This window comes from Hemiscyllium ocellatum, chromosome 29 (genome assembly GCF_020745735.1).
Source record: "Hemiscyllium ocellatum isolate sHemOce1 chromosome 29, sHemOce1.pat.X.cur, whole genome shotgun sequence".
Classification (NCBI taxonomy): domain Eukaryota; kingdom Metazoa; phylum Chordata; class Chondrichthyes; order Orectolobiformes; family Hemiscylliidae; genus Hemiscyllium; species Hemiscyllium ocellatum.
The window spans coordinates 46170156-46193816 of NC_083429.1; the positions used below are offsets into that span (position 1 = coordinate 46170156).

The 23661-nt window shown below is 40.3% G+C and overlaps 1 protein-coding gene across 1 annotated transcript in view; it reads right to left on the reverse strand.

Annotated features, from left to right (window-relative positions):
• Positions 1–23661, reverse strand: part of LOC132829525 (NF-kappa-B inhibitor delta-like) — a 74539-nt gene that overhangs the window by 45201 nt on the left and 5677 nt on the right. Inside the window, exons 3-5 of the mRNA XM_060846745.1 lie at positions 14063–14108; positions 8167–8441; positions 4598–4869 (exon numbers count right to left, since the gene is read on the reverse strand). Of these exons, the coding sequence (XP_060702728.1) occupies positions 4598–4869; positions 8167–8441; positions 14063–14108 (593 nt within the window). The remainder of the gene's footprint in view (positions 1–4597; positions 4870–8166; positions 8442–14062; positions 14109–23661) is intronic.

Below are 23661 nucleotides of genomic sequence, written 5' to 3' on the forward strand. Positions count from 1 at the left end.
GCTATGACTCTGAAATAATATCAACTACCTTCTCAACTAGCCTCTCTCACTTAAGAATTCAATGTTTTTTAATTTGGCAACTTCATTCCTCAGGTGTATCATAGTTTCTTGATGCTAGGAAATTTTAGCGGGTTGGGATTGGTTGGGTTTTTGTTTCTGTTTTATTTTGTATCTGAATTTATTATGAATCCTGACTTATCTCACTGAGACATTCAAGTGAATATCAATATTGGGATGATTATATTCTGAAATAAGAAAATGATTAAACAAATTTATAATGGATCACTGAGATTTCTCAATCCACTTTACTGATTATACTGAAGGTTTCAATTTGCTCCCTCTGTAAGCATGTCTGCACATTTTGCATTATCATACCATACTGTTTCTCATTTACTAACCTTCATAGGTTGCTAGGAACAGGTTTATCCAGGAAATAACAGCACAGAGCCGTGACTAATAAAAATAAAACAATGTCAATCTTAATCAGATTATTAAAGGGGAAGGAAGCTGTTTGGAGAGAAGATTCTGGCAAATTTCAGCTGTTGTATTTTTCTCAATGAAGTAATCTACAGGTAATGTATTGCGGCATTAAACTAGAGTCATCGAGTGTACTGTTGGTTTGTAAGTCAAATAATATTTTAAATCAACTTCGATGAAATTATTACTGCTACAATTCCTTAAAAGTCGCTCAGAAATTGTATTTTAAGGGTTTTTATTTAACTCTTCCATAAAATTGTTCACTGACTGCCGTATGCTGAAAACACAGGAACAGGAGGAGGCCATTCATGTCCTCAAACCTGTTCTATCGTTCAATTAGATCATGGCTGATCTGGGCCTCAACTGTATTCACCTGCCTTTACTGAACAGGAACCTATCAAACTTTGAAATAGAAGCTATTTTATTTAAAAAATAAGGTGAACAGAAGGGTTCTGGAGAAAACCTCTGCAATTCAAGTTTCTGAAGTTATTGATATAGAACTGACTGGTGTTTGCAAAATGATTCATCTTAATTCCACTCTTCTCTGACTCAAAAATTCATGAGACTGAAGGAAAGCTGTGTGAAAATGTGTATTTATTTTGGTCTCTCTTTACATAAGCTGTGAGATAATCCACCACTTATTGGCTTTTACAGGTGCTCTACTTGAACAAGACTAATCTAACATGGAGCACAAATACAATTGTAAATATTGTAAGAAGAATATATTTTAATCAGTTGAATTAAAGCCATATTCTCTTTTGATTATGTTACTTCAACAATTTGGGCCAAAGTAAAAGGTTCTGCTGTCTACTCAAATATATGTATTAGCATGTTTTATACAGAATGAACAGGACAGAAACAGGTGATTTGGCTCAACTCATCTGCACTGGTGTTTATAATTCATGCAAGCTTCCCCCAACTTCTCTTCATTAATATTCTTCAACTCCTTCATGCTGTTACATAGCTTCCCCTTAAATGCACCCTTGCCATTTGTCTCAAATATGCTTGCTATAAAATTTTCACCATTTTCATTGGGTAAAGAAATCTCTTCTGAATACCTTGTCAGATTAAGCAATGTTGAGGAGGCATTAATATCCTGTCATGGAGACTTAGGCGCTTGGACTTTAAACCACATATATATTTCACAACCCTCTCTGGTAAACTGCTGATCTCTGATAGAGCACCAACTCAACAAAGAACTAAATTATAGAATCCCTACATTAGAAGTCATTCTACCCAGTAAGTCTGCACCAATCCTTCAAATAGCATCCAACCCTGCACTATATCCCTGTAACCCCACATTTTCCAAAGCTAACCCATCTAGCCTGCACATCCCTGGACGCTACAGGGCAATTTAGGGCAATCCATTCAACTTGCACATCTTTGGACTGTGGGAGGAAACAGGAGCACCCAGCACATTTTCATGCAGACATGGGCAGAATGTGCAACCATCACACAGACAGTCACCCAAGGCTGAAATCAAACCTAGGTGTCTTGTGCTGTGAGGTAACAAAGCTAACCACTGCCCTTGAATGCAAAGCCAATCTGAAGGTAGGATATTGCTGTAGAAGGAGCAAGTATCAGGCCAAACTTTATTGTTGGTTAACCATTAAGAGATGACATGCTTCTAATTCTCTCTCTTCATGATGGGTCACTATGAGAAGAAAATGGCAGCTCAGAAATAGAAAAAGCTCACATCCATTGGAATAAGGCTGTTTTAATTAAGACCAAAGTAGACAAAACTGCCTTTCCTTTGTGACTATTTAGATTTGAATCCTTATCTGAAAGCTATCATTTGATTCCATGAACTGTAAAATATTAACTCCTCAAAGTCAGAAGTTACATATCACGTAAATTTATTGGCAATTACTGACTGTGTTGTTGAACAACTGTTAAAACAGAGAATATGACTTTAATCATAAACAAATAAGATGCAATTGAAGCAAACACATTTCCGATGCTTTGAAGTCACATGGCACAGGCATGAAAAAGCCAATATAGTGGCGCATTCTTAAGTCCAATGTCTATTTGCTAGCATCAAGAGTTACTTTACTCTTAAACAGTGTGCCACCTAATTCGACTCTGATTCAATTCAATTTCACTATATTGTGTCAAGAAGTTAAATGCGAGCACAGTTTGAACTGCATGAGGATGAGATACAATAACACTAAAGGAGAATATCATTTCACTCCTTCTTTAGACCTACCACTTCATTGAGCCAAGTGAATTCAGCATTGAAAGATAAAGACCATTTATTTCACAATTTCAATTCAAAGGCAACTATACTGATTCAAACAAAACTTGAAACATTGTAAAGCATTGCTACTTTCATAGAATTACATTGGATATGTACCACAGAACAGAATGTTTATTCCATGTCTGTGTTTATGCTAACACAAGTCTTCTCCCACCATTTGTCATGTAATCCTATTCATATAACTTGGTTCTTTTTTCTCCCTCACAGTGTTTTACCTAGCTTCACCTTAAATGCATCTATGATCAGGATTTTTGAACTATCTATTAAAACTACCATTTTGTATCTCAGCTAATTTGTCTACTCAATCTACAACAGAAATCAAACACATTGTTGTCAAAAAATGCTACATTGTAAGACTGCTACCATATGGAAATAACTGACATTAGATTGAGGTGACAGGAGGATACTGAGCAATTAAATATCAGAACATCTTCTCCCCTCCTGGAGTAAGAATTTTATCTAACAACAATGATTTAGAGTATAATATAATATCCATTTAATTTTAATCAAAGAGTTGATTTTTGGAATAATTCTAAACAGCTTCATTGCATGATTTTTCTTTCATACAATTGCCAATAAATAATGCACAATTAAAATTGTTTTGCAACGATAAATGAGACATTCTAGTAGATGCATAGAATCCATTAATCAAGAAAGAGCAGTTACTATTGGGCTACAGTAGGGATTATTGTTCTAACAGGATTCTTACCAATTCAATTACATAACTCCAATATCTTGAAATTAAGTTGTGAGGTATTAATCACCAAGTTTTCTCACATGCAATCAGTCTGATTTCAATGTGAATTATAATTAATTTTAATATGCTCAAAAATGGTGGACTAATATTTGCATAGTGTAATGCCAATTTACTTAAAAGGTAAAGGTTCTTGAGGCCGAAATTTGCTTCTAGCTAGAATGTGTTTTTGTTTTGTCAATGCAAAATCATTTCAATAAGTTAGTGATCTTAAATATGGTTCACTTTATTTTCTGCAAACGATTTTCTAATTGTTTTGTTGGATTGAAATACTCCTACTTGTATAAAAGAGAGATTCCTTCACAGTTCAGCTCAGGGTGGTCAATCTATGATGGAAACTGGGCTTTCGGTAGTACAGAACTTGGAGGGTTGGTGTGGACTTGTTGGGCCAAAGGGCCTGTTACCACACTGTAGGGATTCTATGATTCGATGATTATATAGCTTTTCATCAGGACAATTCACAAGAATACCAGTTTATTGTGAATAAGCCTGCTGAGTGCAGTAGGAAACTAATTGACAAAATGACTTTTCCAGTGATATTTAAAAAGGTAGTGAGAATCTGACAACCAAATATGATTGCTGAAATATTTTTCACTTCACTCTATCAGCAAAGATAAAATACAACAGAATCATGAATAAGTTTCAACTTTGGTGATTGTTCACTGTGCTTCCTAATTCTGTCTTTTTACGAAACCATTTCTGACAAAAGTAGCTAAGACCTGGGGGTCCTTTAAATTAGGATACAATTGACAGGTCAGTGTTGACCAATGCCTTTCAGCAGGTACTGTTGATTAAGTGTGAGCTATACCATCAATCCAACCAGTAAGTAAACTATTACAAGTTAGGAAGTGAGAAATATTGACCCTACATTTGGTAACAAACATGAAACAATCTCTCAATACTCTCAAATCATTGCTTTTAAACTGGTGAAAAAAATGTAGCCCTCAAAATAATATGACAGACAATGCGATAAATATTGAATTCCTTGAAACAGCTATCACAGGCCACAGGTTTCTTTAAATGACAATGCAATGGGTTTCCTGTATAATCACTCATACTATTCTGGACCTTTTACTTTTGTTGTCTGGCTCTATTGTAAAGAAACATACGTGTCATTGTCTTCATCTTGCTGGAGCAGTTTTTCAATGGCCATGTTTGCAATGGTCCTCCTGGCATCCTCCAGCTCCATCAGCCCAGGCTCGGAAACGGAAATGGGCAAGGGTACAAACTGAGGTGGCAGAGGCTGCAGTGAGTTTGTCTGACATGGAGCCACTGGTGCTGGCAGCGATGAAAGTGTCTGGCTCCAAGAGAAGTAGCTGAGCGCTGGCTGCTGATCTGCAAGGTCCAACTGTGGAATACCACCTGGTGTGGGGGCTCTCGACTGTGGAGAAATCAAAGCGAATATTAACAACTGCAAGTTCTTTACAAACACAGCCATAATTAGTGACTGCTCTGCTGAATATTTTCTGTGGGCTCTTAGGTGGGGCTCACTGGTAAGACATCTGCCTTAGAAAGTTCCAATCCTAGAGCTACAAGTACAAAAGCTCCAATACTGAGGGCCAGCTACACAGAGTGAGAAGTTAAACTGAAGCCGCAAATCAGGTCGATCTAAACAAGCCCATGGCATTCTTTCACAGAGTTGAAGGATTCCTCTGGGTGTTCTGGTCAATATTCATCCTTCATCGAAATGTACCAAATAAACAGATTATCCAGTCATTTATATCCTTATTGTTTGTGGGATATTCCTGTGTATAGATCAGGTGCCATGTTTAACACTACAGCAGTGACTTAATTGCAAAAGATTTTACTGGGTAAAGAATTCTGGAATATCGTGAAAGAATGAACAATGTAAATTAAAATCTCTCTGACTTTAAAATTGCAATTCTGTGTCCCTGTGCCAACTTTTCCCAATAGTTAACTAAAACATGCTTAGGAAACCATCCAGGGCCCCAAACAGTCCTTCCAGGTGAGACAGAGGTTCACCTGGCTCTATTTCAACCTAGTTAATTGCATCAGGTGCTCCTGGTGTGGTCTTGTCTACATCAGGGAGACCGAACATAAACTTAGGGAACGATTCGTCGAGCATCGCAGCACGGCCAGTAGGGGCTGACCGGACTTCCCAGTCACTGCCCATTTCAGTGCCCTAACCACTCTCTTTCCGACATGATCATCCTTGGCCTCCTCCATTGCCACAATGAACCACACTGCAAATTGGAGGAATGACACTTCATCTTCCGCCTGGGCAGCTGACAGCTTGGAGGACTCAACATTGAGTTCTTCAATTTCAAATAACCTTCCTTCCCAATCCCCGACTCCATTCCCAGACCTTCCCAATCCCTTTCACTGTTCCCTGCCACCAACCAAATTCATACCTCACATTGACCAACCAGGTCATCCCTTCTACCTGTCTTCACCTATCCCTACTTCCCCACCCACCCCCAGTCCTGAAGAAGGGTTACACCTGAAGTATTGTCTTCTCCATCTCCTGATGCTGCCTGGCTTGCTATGTTCTTCCAGCCTCCTGCCTGTCTACTCATGGGACATTAAGGAGAGAATAGGTATCTTCTTATATTTACGGAGAAAAAACCCTCACAAAACATCATCTACAAGCTTCAATAGTCCACTCCCTAAGAGTTCACAGAATCGCTGAATTGTCACAGCACAGAGCAAGGCCATTCAACCCGTCATGTCTATGCTGATTCATTCTGTACTATTCTCCTGGCTTCTCTGTATAATCCATCACAAATGCTCATTTTCAATTAACACTCAGAGAGTCATAGAATTACACAGCTTGGGAACAGACACTTCAGTCCAACTCATCTGCACTGACCAGGTATCCTAATCTGAACCAGTTCCATTTGCCAGATTTAGCCATATCCCTCCAGATCCTCCCTGTTCATATACCCATCCAGATGCCTTTGAAATGTTGTAATTGTACCAGCCTCCACCAATTCCTCTGGCAGCTCATTCCATACATGCACCACTCTTTATGTGATAAAGTTACCTCGTGGGTCCTTTTTAAATCTTTCCCCTCTTACCTTGAACCTATCCCTCTAGTTCTGGACTCCACCCCAGGTATCCTAGTAATTGTACCACCTAGGAAAAATGCCCACCCAATCCATGCCCCTCATGATTTTATAAATCTCTGTAAGGTCACCCCTCAGCTTCCGATGCTCCAAGAGAAAGGTCTCTAATGCCCTTGTGAAAATACCTCAATAGAACATACCTCTAGCCAAGCAGTGCAGAGAACACCCTTAACAGCTCTTTGAGTGAATTTGTTTTCTCATCCTTGTTTTGATCATTTTGTCAATCTGCCTCCCTCATTCCCAATTCTTTTACGAGTGGGAACAATGATTCCCTTTTCACTCTGTGCAGAGCTTTCATGATTTTTAACACATCAAACATATTTCTTCTAAGATTTCTCCTCCTCAAAGAAAACAGTCCTAACTCCTTTGGTGTATCTTTACAACTGAGATTCCTCATTCTGAAATCATCTCGTGAATTTTAGAATTATCACCTCTAACTCACCTCAGCGACACATATTGAACTCTGATTTAGAAAAAGAATGACGTGTTACTTGGAAAAAACATGATTTGCTTACAACTCTGTCTCAACAACCAGCTTGGTCTGATGCCTGGCATAGAAAAATGAATGAAGATGTAAAAAATCTATCACAAGGAACAAGTGCACAATGTTCAGCACCACTCAGATACTGAAGCAGTCCATGTGCAAATCCAACAAAATCTGGACGATATCCAGGCTTGAGCTGACATGTGACAAGTAACATTCATGTCACACAAATGCTAGGCAATGACCACCTCCAATAAGGGACAGACTAACCACTGCCCCTTGATATTCGATGGTATTACAATCATTGAATCACCCGCAATACACATCATGGGGTTTACCATTGATCAGAAACTCAACTGGACTCACCACATAAATGCAATGGTTACAAGAGCAGGTCAGAGGTTAGGAACACTGCAGTGAGTAACTCACCTCCTGACTCCAAACGCTTGTCTATCATCTACAAGGTACAAATCATGCAATACTCCCCACTTACCTGTATGAATGCAGCTCAACATCACTCAAGAAGCTTGACACTACCCAGGACAAAGCGACCCTCTTGACTGGTACTAAGTCCACATGCATCACTTCCTCCACCTCTAATGTCCAGTAGCAGCTGTGTGTACTATCTACAAAATGCACTGCAAAAATTCACTAAAAATCCTTCGACAGAACCTTCCAAACCCACGACCATTTCCATTTAGAAGAACATGGGTAGCAGATACATGGAGCACCACCGCCTGCAAGTTCCCCTCCAAGACACTCACCATCCTGACTTGAAAATATATTTCCGTCCCTTCACTGTCGTTGAGACAAAATCCTGGAATTCCCTTGCTAAGGGCATCAACCTACATCGCAATAACTGCAGCTCATTCCCACTTTCTAAAGGGGAGCTAGGAATGGACAATAAATGCTGGTCCAGCCAGCAATGCCCATGTCCCAAGAGTGCAAAAAGAAGAAACCCATAACTTTTGTTTCCACCAAAGAACACCAAATAAGCCATTAGTGAGCACCATCTGTCCACAGCCCCATGTGTGTTCTAATGTATTTAATAATTAATATTTTGTGTCAACATATGAAAATCCTGGTTGTATCATACCTGACAATTCACCCCAAAGTTGCTCAACAATGGTTGTGGAGTGTAAGACACCACCGAGGGAGGTCCCACTACTGCATAGCTGGAACAGACAGGCTGCATACACATGTCTTGCATGTATGAGGTGTTTACTGTCTCATGTAAGGGGTATTCGGGACATGGTGACCACTGTGGTAACGGCTGCAGGGTAGCAGAAGATGATTGAGGCAACCATGTAGTGTGGAAATTTCCCTCTTCAGCATTTTGCATTGATGGTGAAGGAATATCAGTCTCTGGGAACATAGGATGTCCTAAGAACAATTAAAAATAGCATCAATCAATTTGACAGAATGTTTACATTCAATATGTAGCAACACTAAATGCAGTCACATTAAACAAGTTCATGATGGGATATGTTGCAATATTGCTTTTCATCATTACTGCATTACTGGCAAACTCACAATTCAATTTTAATACTCTGTCTGAATTGTGAAATTAAAATCAACTCAATACATCAGGATACATCTCTTTGTTTGGAATTGTATTGTTTCTTCCAGGGACTGTATTTAGGTCCATTTTTATGTTGAATTTGTAAAATAATAATTTTATTATTTCTCAAGTAATAAAGGTGTAAATGTCTGAAGGGTTAATGCTAAAGAGTGGCTTCAGCACAGTCCAACACGATAATGTCACATGGATATGCTGGGAGAACAGTTTTGGATCCCAAAGGAGTAAGTGTTGCCATCTCGGTCTCCCTCACAGTTATTGTTACAGACACTATCGAATTGATGTAACTTGCAAATCGTGGTTAACTTAATGATAAACTGCACTTTGTTTAAGGCAAAAACTTCTTCTCGTAAGAGCACCAAGTGATTTTTCTCTAATGCTTTAACCCAGTCAAGCACTTGTAGATCCCTACCAGGAAAGAAGATGTGGCTCATACAACATAATGAACACTGATGAGGATTTGTCCAACAACATTTTCTCATTTGTGGCAACAATGAAAAAGACTGAACAATAGTTTTTACTGAGGACACGGTGCACAAGTTGATGTTGCACTAATGACAAGGGTGAATAATGAAAGCAATAACAGTTTGAGTACAAGGCATAAAATGTTTCCTGCATGGACCAACCTGATGAGATTGAAATCTACTTACTTTAATGATTGCTTTCCTCATTGACTTATACTAACAATCCAGTAAAATGGTTTACCTATCCCTTACACAGACAGGAAAGTCAGAACATATGAATAATGAAGGACAGAAACCCTTGCTTTGTTAAGTGGTTAGATTGTAGAGGGTTATTTGAGGCTGCTAGTTTTCCAAGTATCTGTTGTTTGGATCCATGGCTTGACACAAAACTCTTTGTTAGCAACCAATGATATATTTTTTTCATGCAGAGGGTAGTAAGGGTATGGAATGAACTGCCAGGTGAAGTGGTAGAGGCTAGTACAATTACAATATTTAAAAAGCATCTGGATGGGTATATGAATAGGAAGGGTTTAGAGGGATATGGGCTACATAATGGCAAATTGGACTAGATTAATTTAGGATATCCGATCGGCATGGATGATTTGGACCGAACGTTTTTCCTTGCTGAATATCTCTATGACTCTTTGTCTCTAATAAATGCTGGCCTAGTCAGTGACACCCAAGTCCCTGACTGAATAGTGAGTGTGGAGTGATTAAGGAAGTATATACTTCAACCTCAAGAAAGCCTGATTTCTCCTGTTCAGTTCCACGTGGTGGTACCCTAAAGAGTGTGTGTCAGCTGCTGTTTAGTGCATTCCTTTATGTTCAGAAAAGGAAATAGAATTCAATGAGTCTGAAGTATAGAATTCAGACTAGCATCTTGTCAATTTCCTTTATATTCAAAATGGTGATAGATGGTTTATGGTCTGTTGAACTGTAATCCCATAATGTAACCTGAAGATGTTTTGCACACCTATGCTACTGTTGATGCATCTTTCTCTGTCTTGGCATTGCACTGTTCTGTCTCTTTTAGTGACTTAGAGGAATAGCAACCTGGTCTATGTTTGTCATCGTTCTGCAAGTGAAATAGTATAGCCCCAAATCCTGTAAATGATATATCTGTAACAGCAATCGTCGGTAAGTTTGGGTCATAGTGGGCTAAGATTTCTGACAAGACTAGGAGTTGTTTAACCTCTTCTACTAATCCAAGTTCCTGCACCATTTTCAACCCTGTGTCAAAAACTGCCTGGAATGCTCAATGAAAACTGAAAGAACTACGGATGGCTGGAAAGCAGAAACATTGTGATCTCCTGAAGTAGATTCACTGGTCCTAATAATTCTTGGCTATTTCTAGATTTTGAAAGACGTGATTGTCGTCCTTATTAAATGTATCTTTTTTATGATGGTACAATCGGTCATTTCCTTCTCAAGTACATTGTGCCACCCAAATGCTGTTTCCGCTGAGTATCTCATCACATGGTCCAGGGAAAACTAACACTACTATTCAGTTTTGCTAACCCTGGTGACATCCTCCATCACCATGGTATTCCATTGTTCATTGTGCCTTCATGTCTGGAAGACACTACCGTGAGGAACTTCTTCAGAGATATCCTGGAGCTGAGATAACTGACCTCTAATAAACACAACCATCTTTCTATGTGCTGGGTATGATTAGATTAGATTCCTTACAGTGTGGGGACAAGCCATTTGTCTCAATAGGTCCACACTGATCCTCCAAAGAGTAACCACCCAGACCTATTCCCCTACATTTATTCCTGATTAATGCACCTAACCTACAAATTCATGAACACTATGGGCAATTTAGCATGTCCAATTCATCTAACCTGCACATCACTGGACTGTGGGAGGAAACCAGAGCATCCAGAGAAAATCCACGCAGGCACAGGGAGAATGGACAAACTCTACATAGACAGCCACCCGAGGCAGGAATTGAACCCAAGTCCCTGTCACTGTGAGACAGTAGTGCTAACCACTGAGCTACTGTGCTGTTTCTAACTGGTAGAGAGTTTGCCTCCTGATTCCCATCGATTCCAGTTTTGCTAGGGCTCCTTAACTCTACACTCAGTTAAATGCAGTCTCGATATCAAGGACTGTCACTCTCCCCTAATCTCATACATCATCCCTCATATGTTAAGAAATTGAGTGTGGATACCATGGTATTGAAGAATCCAATAGATATTTATTATAGCTAACCATCATATGCACACATTACAATCATAGGCATTTAAGTGTCTGGACTAATCTCGTAGATCTACACTGACATACTGCAATGCAGCAGCAAGGATTCCACAAGGTTGTCTTTGTGTTGAATCTCAGGAGAGGGGAGAGATACTAACTTAATATTTTCTGTCAGTTTTTACTGTGGGAAAAGAAATGGAGGGTAGAGAATTCAGGGAAATAAATATTGATGTTTTGATAACAGCTCACATTACAGAAAACAATGTGCTGCACGTGTTGGGAAGTCTAAAGATGGATAAATCTCCAGGACTGATCTAGTGTATCCCAGGACATTGTGGGAAGTTAGGGAAGAAATGTTTGTATTATCTATAAGTAAAGGTGAGATGCTGGATGATTGAGAATGGCTAATATTGTGCCTTTGTTTAAAAAGACATGTAAGGAGAAGCCTGGGAGGAAGGAGTAGACTTGAGAGTCTGACTTCAGTGATGGGTAAATTGTTGGAGGTGATCTTGCAAGATAGGATTTAGTATTCAGAGAGGCAACGAATATTTAGGACAGTCAGCATGGTTTGTACAAGAGAAATCTTGTCTCACCAACTTGAGGAAGTGACCAAAAAGATCGATGAGGGCAGTGTGGTAGATGCTGTTTACTTGGACTTTGGTAAAGCCTTTGACAAGGTTCCACATGGTAGACTAATTAGTAAAGTTAGATCACATGGAATTCAGGGTGAGCTTTCCACTTGGACACAAAATTGGATTAACGACAGGAGACAGAGAGTGGTGGTGGAGGGTTGCTTTTTGGATTGGAGGTTTGTTACCAGTGGTGCTTCACAGGGATCAGTGCTGGGTACACTTTCATTTGTCATTTATATAAATGGTTTCGATGAAAATGTCGAACACATGGTTAGTAGGTGACACTAAAATTTGTAATATCGTGGACAGTGAAGAAGGTTACCTCAGTTTACAAAGAGATTTTGATTGATTGGGTCAATGGGCTGAGGAGTGACAGATGAAGTTTAATTTGGACAAATGCCAGGAATTGCATTTTGGCAAGACAAACAAAAGCAGGACTTATTCATTTCAAAGTAGACCTCGGGTACTTTTGTTGAACCGAGAGACGTAGGAGTTCAAGTACATAATTCTTTGAAGTTTCTGTCACATGTAGACAGGGTGGTTATGAAGACATTTAGCACAATTGTCTCCATTGCTCAGATCTTTGAGTATAGGAGTTGGGTAGGCATGTTGAAGTTGTACAGGACATTGGTGAGGTTTCTTCTGGAATACTGTGTCCAGTTCTGGTTGCCCTGTTCAGGAAGGATACTACAAGCTGGACAGGATTCAGAAAATATTTACCAGTACGTTGCTGGGAATGGAAGGTTTGAATTATAGGAAGAGGCTGGAAAGGCTGAGACCTATTTCACTGGAGTGAGGATGTTGAAGGGTGACCTTTTAAAAGTTTATAAAATCGGGAGAAGCATAGATAAGGTGAATGGCAAGTGTTTTTTTCCTTGTGGTGGCGGATTTTGGGACTAGGGATCATATTTTTAAAGTGTGAGCAGAAAGATCTAAAATGGAGATAAGGGGCAACTTTTTACACAGAGTGTTTCGTGTGTGGAATGAACTTCCATCAGAAGTAGTGGATATGGGTACAGTTACAACATTTAAGAGTTGAGAGTGGGGTACTGGAAAAGCATTCCTGATGAAGGGCTCTTGTCTGAAATGTGATTGTCCTGCTCCTCAGATGTTGTATGACCTGCTGTGCTTTTCCAGCACCTCACTCTTGACTCTGATCTCCAGCATCTGCAGTCTTCAGCACGGTGACTCGCTGGTTAGCACTATTGCCTCACAGCACCAGGGACCAGGTTCAATTCCAGCCTTGGGCAACCGTCTGTGTGGAGTTTGCACATTCTCCCTGTGTCTGCATGGGTTTCTTCTGGGTGCTCTGGCTGTTTCCCACAGTCCAAAGATGTGCAGGATAGGTGAATTGGCCATGCTAAATTGCCATAGTGTTAGGTGCAGAAGTCAGAGGGAAATGGGTCTGGGTGGCTTACTCTTTGGAGGGTTGGTGTGGACTGGTTGGCCCAATGGCCTGTTTCCAGGCTGTAGGGAATCTAATCAGTCCTCACTTTCTCCTACAACATTTAAAAGATATTTTGACAAGTACATGAATAAGAAAGGTTTGGAGGGATATGGGCTAAGCGGAGACAGATGGGACTAGTTTAGTTTGGGAACATGGTTTTCGTGGACTGGTTGGACTGAAGGGTCTGCTTCTGTGCTGTATGACTTTATGACTAGGCTTGACTGATAGTTAGTTGCCAGTTCTTTGCACAGAAGTGCCCATTTTTCAGAAAGAGACATTCTTGAGAATGTCTCTCTTTATCTGATCCGTGCATCACTTAGATGTTTTACAAAACAAAATAAACCCTTATAAATATTCTATCCCTTGTCTGTCATTTTGGAAAGGCAATTGATTGTAAAAACAAATGATAGGCTTATGTGGAAGCACTTGGCACTCAATGTATAAACACAGTTGTATTAAGATAAACAGAATGGCAGCTGGCATAAGAGATTATAGTTAGTTGATAAAAGCAAGGTCAACTATCAACAGAAAATCAATGGGATTCTGTAACAATTAACAAATAAATGGCTTTATATGTAATTGAATATGTAAAAGGTTCTTTGCACCATTGTTCAGCCTGAAGTGTGTCAGTTCCTTTCCGCGATTATGCTGCTTATTTTATAGTTATGTATGATGAATCTTACCTATTTGTGAATAGCATGTCATCGAAAGGTGTGGCAAAACCATCTGCTTGATAAAGAAAGAAGTGTTAAGTTAGAAAAGCAATTACATGCATTGCCTTTGTAGCTGTAAATACAAGATATTTTAAGATGGTGAATTTGGTATGTTTTCCACCTCAATGATTTAAGTTAATGCATCCATAAATGAAATATCATAATTCAATTTAGCAGAGTTTGTTTAGTTCTATTTCATAAAGCACATACGATGATCAGCATTAAAAGCATGTTCTGTGGTTCCCTCAACAGTACTTTTCAAATTCACAACCTCCACCAACAGAGAATTACTGTGAAGAAATCATGGGCATATATTAAGTTGCACTATAACTCACACATCATCCTGATTTGGAAGCATTGATTATTTCTTCATTGTCACTACATCAAAATCTTGGAACTTTCTCCCCTTATATCACTCTCAGTATACCTACACCACACAGACTGTAGTTGGTCTAGAAGGTGACTCACTGCCATTTTCTCAAGAACAATTGGGTTTGACTAATAAATGCTGCCCTAGCCAGCAATGCAGAAATCCCAAGAATTAACCTACAGAACTTTTACATACTTTTCTTTTAATTTTGTGAGAGATGGACTGTTAATAGGACAAATGACTGTTGCGACCTGTCGATAGATTTCTAGGAAATTTTAAACAAAGAATAGCCTTTCAAGCTACACTGGTACCTTCTTTATTGACTGTAAATTAAATTAACACTGAAATTGAAAGAATCTATACACTTCAAAAGCTTAAAATGTAAATCTAGAGTTAGGGCCAGTATTACAATGCAATGGATCTAGGAAAAAGGTAACACTGGTGACATCCCATTTCCATCTCATCACCCATCTTCATCTCCCCAGCATTTCTCTTGACTCCTCAGCTCCTTGATGTCTTGAAACCAATACCAGAAAGAATGAGGTGTGATTAAGGAGTGAAACCAATTAAACAACAGTTAGATTATACATATATTATCTTTTACAATCCAAAGAAATTATTAGTGATCATACAGGAGGGCATCTCACACTGGAAGTCTTATTGACTCTGAAAAATTCCTCCGAAGGCTATCAAGCTAACTCTAGGACCCTGAAGTAATTGATATAACTAATGACATCAAATTCTTGCCTAGCCTTCACATGCTTTCCACGTTGTAGAAATCATCTACCTTCCTCTTGAAGGCTTGCAGAGAAGTCAAATTTATTGTGTATTCTGGCAAGCAACTTCACAAAACGTTAAGCTAACCACTTCTTGTCACAATTGCTTGTTGTGATGATAAAACAGGGGCAACTGTACAGCACACATACAAACACAGTGAGATATGAACACATGGGCTATTTATCCATCTCACAATTAGTATAGAAAATAATAAAGAAAAATAGACAAGCAGAGCTAATTAATTTGCATTTAGGTGTTCAGTACCCATCTACTGATGGAGATGAAGTTTTCTGATTTGCATGAAAGCTGCCACACCTTGCTGCTATATAACTTGCTATGTGTCTGTTTCAAGCACACTCCTTACTCATTTGGCTACACTTGGGGACATCTCCTTTTGTGTTTCAGGAGTACAAAAGAATTTTGAGGTTTTGAGACACTTAAGAATGAAAAGAACAGCAAAATAAAGTTAAGTTTTGTTTGCTATTCTACATTGAATCTGGACATATGGCAGATCAGTGTGATGGGCACAATTCTATATACATGGAGTAAGCTGCAGGCTTCATGACCATCACACATCTAGAGTGGGATTTCCTCATACTACAGTGATTGTTCCGCTTCACTAACTTTCCGCTATAGACCTGAAGACCATAAGATCTGGGAGTAGATTTAGGCCGTTCAACCCATCGAGTCTATTCCACCATTTGATCATGGCTAATATATTACTCAACCCCAAACTTCTGCTTTCTTCCTGTAACCTTTGATCCTCTTATTAATTAAGATCCTATCTATCTCTGTCTTAAATACACTCAATGACTAGCTCCCACAGCCCACTTTGGCAATGAATTCCACAGATTCACCGTCTTCTGGCAGAAGAAATTCCTTCTCACTTCAGTTCTAAAGGGTCATCGTTTCACTCTGTGGTTGTACCCTTGGATATAGTCTCTCCCACCAGTGGAAATAACATCTCCATGTTCACTCTACCCAGGTCACTCTGCATTCTGTAAATTTCAGTGAGGTCACTCCTCATCCTTCAAAACTCCATTGACCACCAACCCAGAGTCCTCAATTGCTCTCCTCAAAAGAACAAGCCCTTCATCCCTGGGATCTTTCTTGTAAACCTCCCCTGGACTCTCTCCAAGTTCTCCAAGGCCAACATGTCCTTCCTTAGATATGGGGATCATAACTGCTCACAATATTCCAAATGTAGTCTGACCAGAGCCTTATTCAGCTTCAACAATACATCTCTGCTCCTGTAATCTAGCCTTCTTGAAATGAATGCTAACATTACATTTGCCTTCCTAATTGCACATTAACCTTAGGAGAATGTTGAACTTGGACTCCTGAGTCCCTTTGTGATTCAGATTTCCAAAGCTTTTTCCTGATTATAAAATAGTCTATGCCTCTATTCTTCCTACTATGACTTCACACTTTGCAACATTGTATTCCATCTTTTACTTCTTTGCCCACCCTCCTAGCCTTTCCAAGTCCTTCTGTAGCCTTCCTGTTTCCTCAACACTCTCTACCCCTCCAATTGTCTTTGAGTCATCTGCAAACTTCGTAACAATGCCATCAGGTCCTTCGTGCAGATTGTTAATGTGTAATGTGAATAGTTGTTGTCCTAACACGGACCCCTGCGGAACTCCACTGGCTGTCATACTGAAAAAGATCACTATAATCCTACTGTCTGTCTTCTTCCAGTCAGCCGGTCCTCTATCCATATCAGTACCTTGCCCTTAACACCATGGAATCTTATCTTATTTAGCATCTTTCTGTACGGCACCTTATCAATGGCCTTCAAGCCTTCCTTTCTATTCACTTCTGGGACATGGGTGCCACTGACGGACTGCCATTTATTGCTCATCCCTAGTTGCCCATAAGAAGGTGATGGTGAGCTGCCTTGTTGAACTGGTGAAAGCCATGTTGTTGTAGCTAGACTCACAATGCCCTTAGGGAGAGAATTTCTCTTCTCTCCAGACTATTCAGCATAGTGTTTAAATTTAAAACAGCTTTAAAAATAATAAATTAAAACAAGGGATTAAGTTTCATGGCAGTGAAACTTATGACTGATTGACACTCTCCAATGTCAATTCTTTCATAAAATCAAAATAGTGCACGTCTGGAAACCTGAAATAAAAACAAATAATTCCAGTTATCCCAGCAGTGACTGCGGAGAGAGAAAAACAGAGTTGATGCTTCAGGTCTGTAACTTTATCAGTCATTAGAAAACTCATTGGCAATGAGTTGGCTTAAAGTGGAGTAACACGATGGCTCAGTGGTTAGTACTGCTGTCTCATAGCACTAGGGACCTGGGTTCGATTCCACCTCAGGCGACTGTCTGCATGGAATTTGTACATTCTATTCATGTCTGGATGGGTTTTCTCCGGGTGCTCTGGTTTCCTCCCACAATCCAAAGATGTGCAGATTAGCTGGATTAGCCATGGGAAATGCAGGGATAGAGTGGGTCTGGGTTAGGTACTCTTTGGAGGGTCAGTGTGAACTTGATGGGCTAAATAGTCTGCTTCCAGACCATTGAATGAGATCATGGATGATTAGATTAGATTAGATTACTTACAGTGTGGAAACAAGCCCTTCTGCCCAACAAGTCCACACCGACCCACCGAAGCGCAACCCACCCAGACCCATTCCCCTACATTTACCATTAACACTACGGGCAATTTAGCATGGCCAATTCACCTAACCTGCACATTTTTGGATTGTGGGATGAAACCGGAGCACCCGGAGGCAACCCACGCAGACATGGGGAGAACATGCAAACTCCACACAGTCAGTCACCTGAGGCGGGAACTGAGCCCGTGTCTCTGGCACTGTGAGGCAACAGTGCTAACCACTGATGATCTGTGGCTCAACTCCATATAGCTCTCTTTGGTCCATATCTCTTCATATCTTTGCTTAACAAAAATCTATCCATCTCAGATTTAAAATTAACAACTGATCCAGCATCCACTGCTGTTTGTGGAAGAATGTTTCAAGCATCTACCATTCTGAGTATGCAGGCTGGAACCCATTGACAAACTATACTCTTATAGTGTCGACTGACTAAAATCTTATACAGCTCCAACCTGACTTGGCAATTTTTATACTCAATGCCCTGACTGATGAATACAAGCATGCCATATGCCATTTGTATGATCTTAACCATTGTGTTACCACTGTCAAGGACCTATGGACTAGCATTACAAAAATCCTCAGCATATCAATGCTCCTGAAGGTCCTGCCACTTACTGTGTATTTTTCAACACACAGTCATAGAGTCAGAGAGATGTACAGCATGGAAACAGACCCTTCAGTCCAACCCCTCCATGCTGACCAGATATCCCAACCCAATCTAGTCCTACCTGCCAGCACCTGCCCATACTCTCTAAACCCTTCCTATTCAGACACCCATCCGAATGCCTCTTAAATGTTGCAATTGTACCACCCTCCACCACTTCCTCTGGCAGCTCATTCCATACACACACCACCCTCTGTGTGAAAAAGTTGCCTCTTAGGTCTCTTTTATATCTTTCCCCTCTCACCCTAAACCTATGCCCTCTAGTTCTGGACGCCCCCACCCCAGGGAAAAGACTTTGTCTATTTATCCTATTCATGCCCCTTATCATTTTGTAAACCTCTATAAGGTCACCCTCTCAGCCTCTGATGCTCCAGGGAAAACAGCCCCTGCATGTTCAGCCTCTCCCTGTAGCTCAAACCCTCCAACCCTGGCAACAGCCTTGTAAATCTTTTCTGAACCCTTTCAAGTTTCACAACATCTTTCCAATAAGAAGGAGACCAGAATTGCATACAATATTCCAACAGTGGCCTAACCAATGCCCTGTACAGCTGCAACATGACCTCCCACCTCTATACTCAGTACTCTGACCAATAAAGAAAAGCATACCAAATGCCTTCTTCATTACCCTATCTACCTGCGACTCTACTTTCAAGGAGCTATGAACCTACACTCCAAGGTCTCTTTGTTCAGCAACACTCCCTAGGACTTTGCCATAAAGTGTTTAAGACTTCTTATGCTCACATCCAAATCATTTATATAAACGGCGAAAAGTAGAGGACCCAGCACCGATCCTTGTGGCACTCCACTGGTCACAGGCCTCCAGTCTGAAAAACAACCCTCCAGCACCACTCTCTGTCTTCTACCTTTGAATCAGTTCTGTATCCAAATGGCTAGTTCTCAGTGTGTTCCATGAGACCTAACCTTGCTAACCAGTCTCCCATGGGGAACCTTGTTGAACGCCTTACTGAAGTCCATATAGATCACATCAACCGCTCTGCCCTCATCAATCCTCTTTGTTACTTCTTCAAAAAACTCAATCAAATTTGTGAGACAAATTTGATTTCCCGCACATAAAGCCATGTTGACTATCTCTATTTAGTCCTTGCCTTTCCAAATACATGTACATCCTGTCCCTCAGGATTCCCTCCAACAACTTGCCCACCACCGAGGTCAGGCTCACTGGTCTATAGTTCCCTGGCTTGTCCTTACCACCCTTCTTAAACAGTGGCACCACGTTTGCCAACCTCCAGTCTTTTGGCACTTCATCTGTGACTATCGATGATACAAATATCTCAGCAAGTGGCCCAGCAATCACTTCCCTTAGCTTCCCAAAGAGTTCGAGGGTACACCTGAACAGGTCCTGGGGATTTATCTACCTTTAACCATTTCACGACATCCAGCACTTCCTCCTCTGTAATCTGGACATTTTTCAAGATGTCACCATCTACTTCCCTGCATTCTATATCTTCCATGTCCTTTTCCACATACTGATGCAAAATACTTGTTTAGCATCTCCTCCATTTTCTGCGGCTCCACACAAAGGCTGCCTTGCTGATCTTTGAGGGGCCCTATTGTCTCCCTAGTTAACCTTTTGCCCTTAATGTATTTGTAAAAACCCTTTGGATTCTCCTTAACTCTATTTGCCAAAGCTATCTCATGCCCCCTTTTTGCCCTCCTGATTTCCTTCAAGTATACTCCTACTGCCTTTATACTCTTCTAAGGATTCACTCAATGTATCCTGTCTATACCTGAAGTATGGCAGGTCAGGCTGCATCCAAGGAGCAGGAGAATCGATGTTTCGGGTATGAGCCCTTCTACAGGAAGGATAGAAAGGGAGGCAAGAGAGGAGGGGGAGTGGTGTTTTTGATAAGAGATAGCATTACAGCTTTGCAGAGGGAGGATATGAGGGCTCATGCTCGAAACATCGATTCTCCTGCTCCTTGGATGCTGCCTGACCTGCTGCACTTTTCTGGCAACACATTTTCAGCTCTGATCTCCAGCATCTGCAGTCCTCACTTTCTCCTATACCTGAAGTATGCTTCCTTCTTTTTCTAAACCAAGCACTCTATTTCTTTAGTCATCCAGCATTCCCGATACCGACCAGCCTTTCCTTCCACCCTAACAGGAATATACTTTCTCTGGATTCATGTTATCTCATTTCTGAAGGCTTCCCATTTTCCAGCCATCCCTTTACCTGCGAACATCTGCCTCCAATCAGCTTTTGAAAGATCTTGCCTAATACCATCAAAATTGGCCTTTCTCCAATTTAGAATTTCAACTTTTAGATCTGGTCTATCCTTGTCCATCACAATTTTAAAACAAATAGAATTATGGTCGCTAGCCCCAAAGTGCTCCCCCACTGACACCTCAGTCACCTGCCCTGCCTTATTTCCCAAGACTAGGTCAAGGTTTGCACCTTCTCTAGTAGGTACATCCACATACTGAATCAGAAAATTGTCTTGTACACACTTAACGAATTCCTCTCCATCTAAACCCTTAACACTATGGCAGTCCCAGTCTATGTTTGGAAAGTTAAAATCCCCTACCATTACCACCCTATTATTCTTACAGATAGCTGAGATCTCCTTACAAGTTTGTTTCTCATTTTCCCTCTGACTATTAGGGGGTCTATAATACAATCCCATTAAGGTTATCATCCCTTTCTTATTTCTCAGTTCCACCCAAATAAGTTCCTTAGATGTATTTCTGGGAATATCCTCCCTCAGCACAGCTGTAATGCTATCCCTTATCAAAAACGCCACTCCCCCTCCTCTCTTGCCTCCCTTTCTATCCTTTCTGTAGCATTTGTATCCTGGAACATTAAGCTACCTGTCCTGTCCATCCCTGTTTCTGTAATTGCTATGATATCTCAGTCCCATGTTCCTAACCATGCCCTGAATTCATCTGCCTTCCCTATTAGGCCCCTTGCATTGAAATAAATGCAGTTTAATTAGTCCTAACTTGTCCTTGCCTGCCCTGACTGTTTGACTTGCTTCTGCTCTCAACTGTACCAGTCTCAGATTGATCTCTTTCCTCACTATTTCCCGGAGTCCCACCCACCCACCTTACTAATTTAAATCCTCCTGAGCAGCTCGAGTAAATCTCCCTGCCAGTATATTAGTCCCCTTCCAATTTAAGTGCAATCCGTCCTTTTTGTACAGGTCCCTTGAAGAATAACATAAGTTAGGCAGAAGGAAGCTCTTACACAATTGCAAACAGATATGACTTGTTGCACCGAGGTTTGTGGTTCAGAATGGGACCAAGGGACCTGTTGGGGCCGCTCAGTGGTTAGCACTGCTGCCTTTCAGTGACAGGGACCTGCATTCAATTCTAGCCTCAGGTGACTATCAGTGTGAAGTTTGCACATTTTCTCTGTGTCTGAGTGGGTTTTCTCTGGTGCTCTGGTTTCCCTCCAAAGTTGTGCAGGTTAGGTGGATTGACCATGCTAATATGCCCACAGTGTCCAGAGGTAGGTGGGTTAGGCATGGGAAGTGCAGGGTTATGGGCATAGGGCAGGGGAATGGTTTTAGGTAGGATGCTCTTCAGAGGGTAAGTATGGACTTGATGGCCTGAATGGCCAATAGAGCCTTCCACACTATAGGGATTCAATGATCTATGAAGACTGATGGTGTAATAGGTTGCACAGCCTAGGCTTGACTTCCCTCATGCATAGAAGATTAAGGCGTGAACTGATTGTGGTCTTTAAGAGAATTAAAAGAGATTGTAGGAAAATGATTCTCTTCAGTACAATACTGAACAAGACACATAAGGTTAAAATTGGAGCTCCGACTTTGAGGGGAATATTGAGACGCACTTTTTACCACATTGGACAGTGGAAAGCTGTAAACCTTTCTACAAAGTAGCAATTAAGGTGAGAGGTCAATTGAAACTTTGAAGGTGAGACTGATAGATTTTCATTAGATAAGATTATTAGGGAATAATGACAAAGAGACAGATAGATTCAAAATACAAATCAGTCATGGTCTAACTGAAAGGCAAGCTGTGTGTTAAGGGTTAGATGGCCTAGCTTTATTCCTATACAGTTGTAAAAATTTTAGGGTGCAGAATTTATTTGCTTTCACATAAGCAAAGCTATTGGTTTGTGCCATGTGACACCACAACTATGACTATATCTCAAGAACTACTGATTACAAACTGCCTTTCTGAGTGCTACTGTTTCAAACTGTTTCCATTTTTCCTTGATCATTTGTTTGTATTGTTCGAAAAATTAATGATTCGGTATTAAATATAAATACATGATGATTTGCGTAGATATTAAGATTAAACATGACATCAAAGGTGATTGTAAACACCCACTTTGTAACTTAATTAAGTTGAAACTAATTTCTGTTTTTTTGGGTTACATTATGCGTATCGTCAGTGACACTGGAAAGTCTAGAATTGGTGCTGCATGCAGCCAATGTGGTTATGATGGTTCAGTAAATGTCACTATCTACAGATACTGCAAATGCACTGGAGCAGAATCATTTACTTATTCAATCTTCATTACAACAGCCTTCAACTGCCCCACAAAAATGAAATCAATTCTTAAACAACAGGAAGGATCTTTATCTTTATTATTATTTAATCTTTAATTCTAGCATGAAAGTGGTGTTTTCCATTCTCTCTTCCAACTAGAAAAAAGTGGGTTAACTTTATAGCTAGCATCTGCACGATCGTGCTGATTGGCCTCCCTGCTCTGTATTAAGCTATGATTGTAAGGGAGCTGACCACAAACTTTAGCTAAAGCTGCTTTGCAATCAGTAAGCCCGGTATGTAAAAGTCTTCCTAGGCCACTCTTCTTTGCCCATTGGGAATTTACCAATGGAGCACAATGTGAGAAGCCTTTATTCCTTCTTGGTGGGGAATATTTCTGGAGAGCATGATGCTCCATCTAGTGGCCTTACTGAAAATTCACTGCTGTGTTTGAAAAATACCTGATAAAGCATTTTTTCTTAAACTGCTTGAGAAATGAAACAGCATTGAAACAATACCAAAATTACCGAGTTAACGTTTTGAGTCCAGTGACCTTTCTTCAGAACTGAAGATTGCTCAATGGATTTGAAACATTAACTCGATTTTTTCTTCACACCCACTGAGTTTCTGCAACAATTTTCGATTTTATGCTTT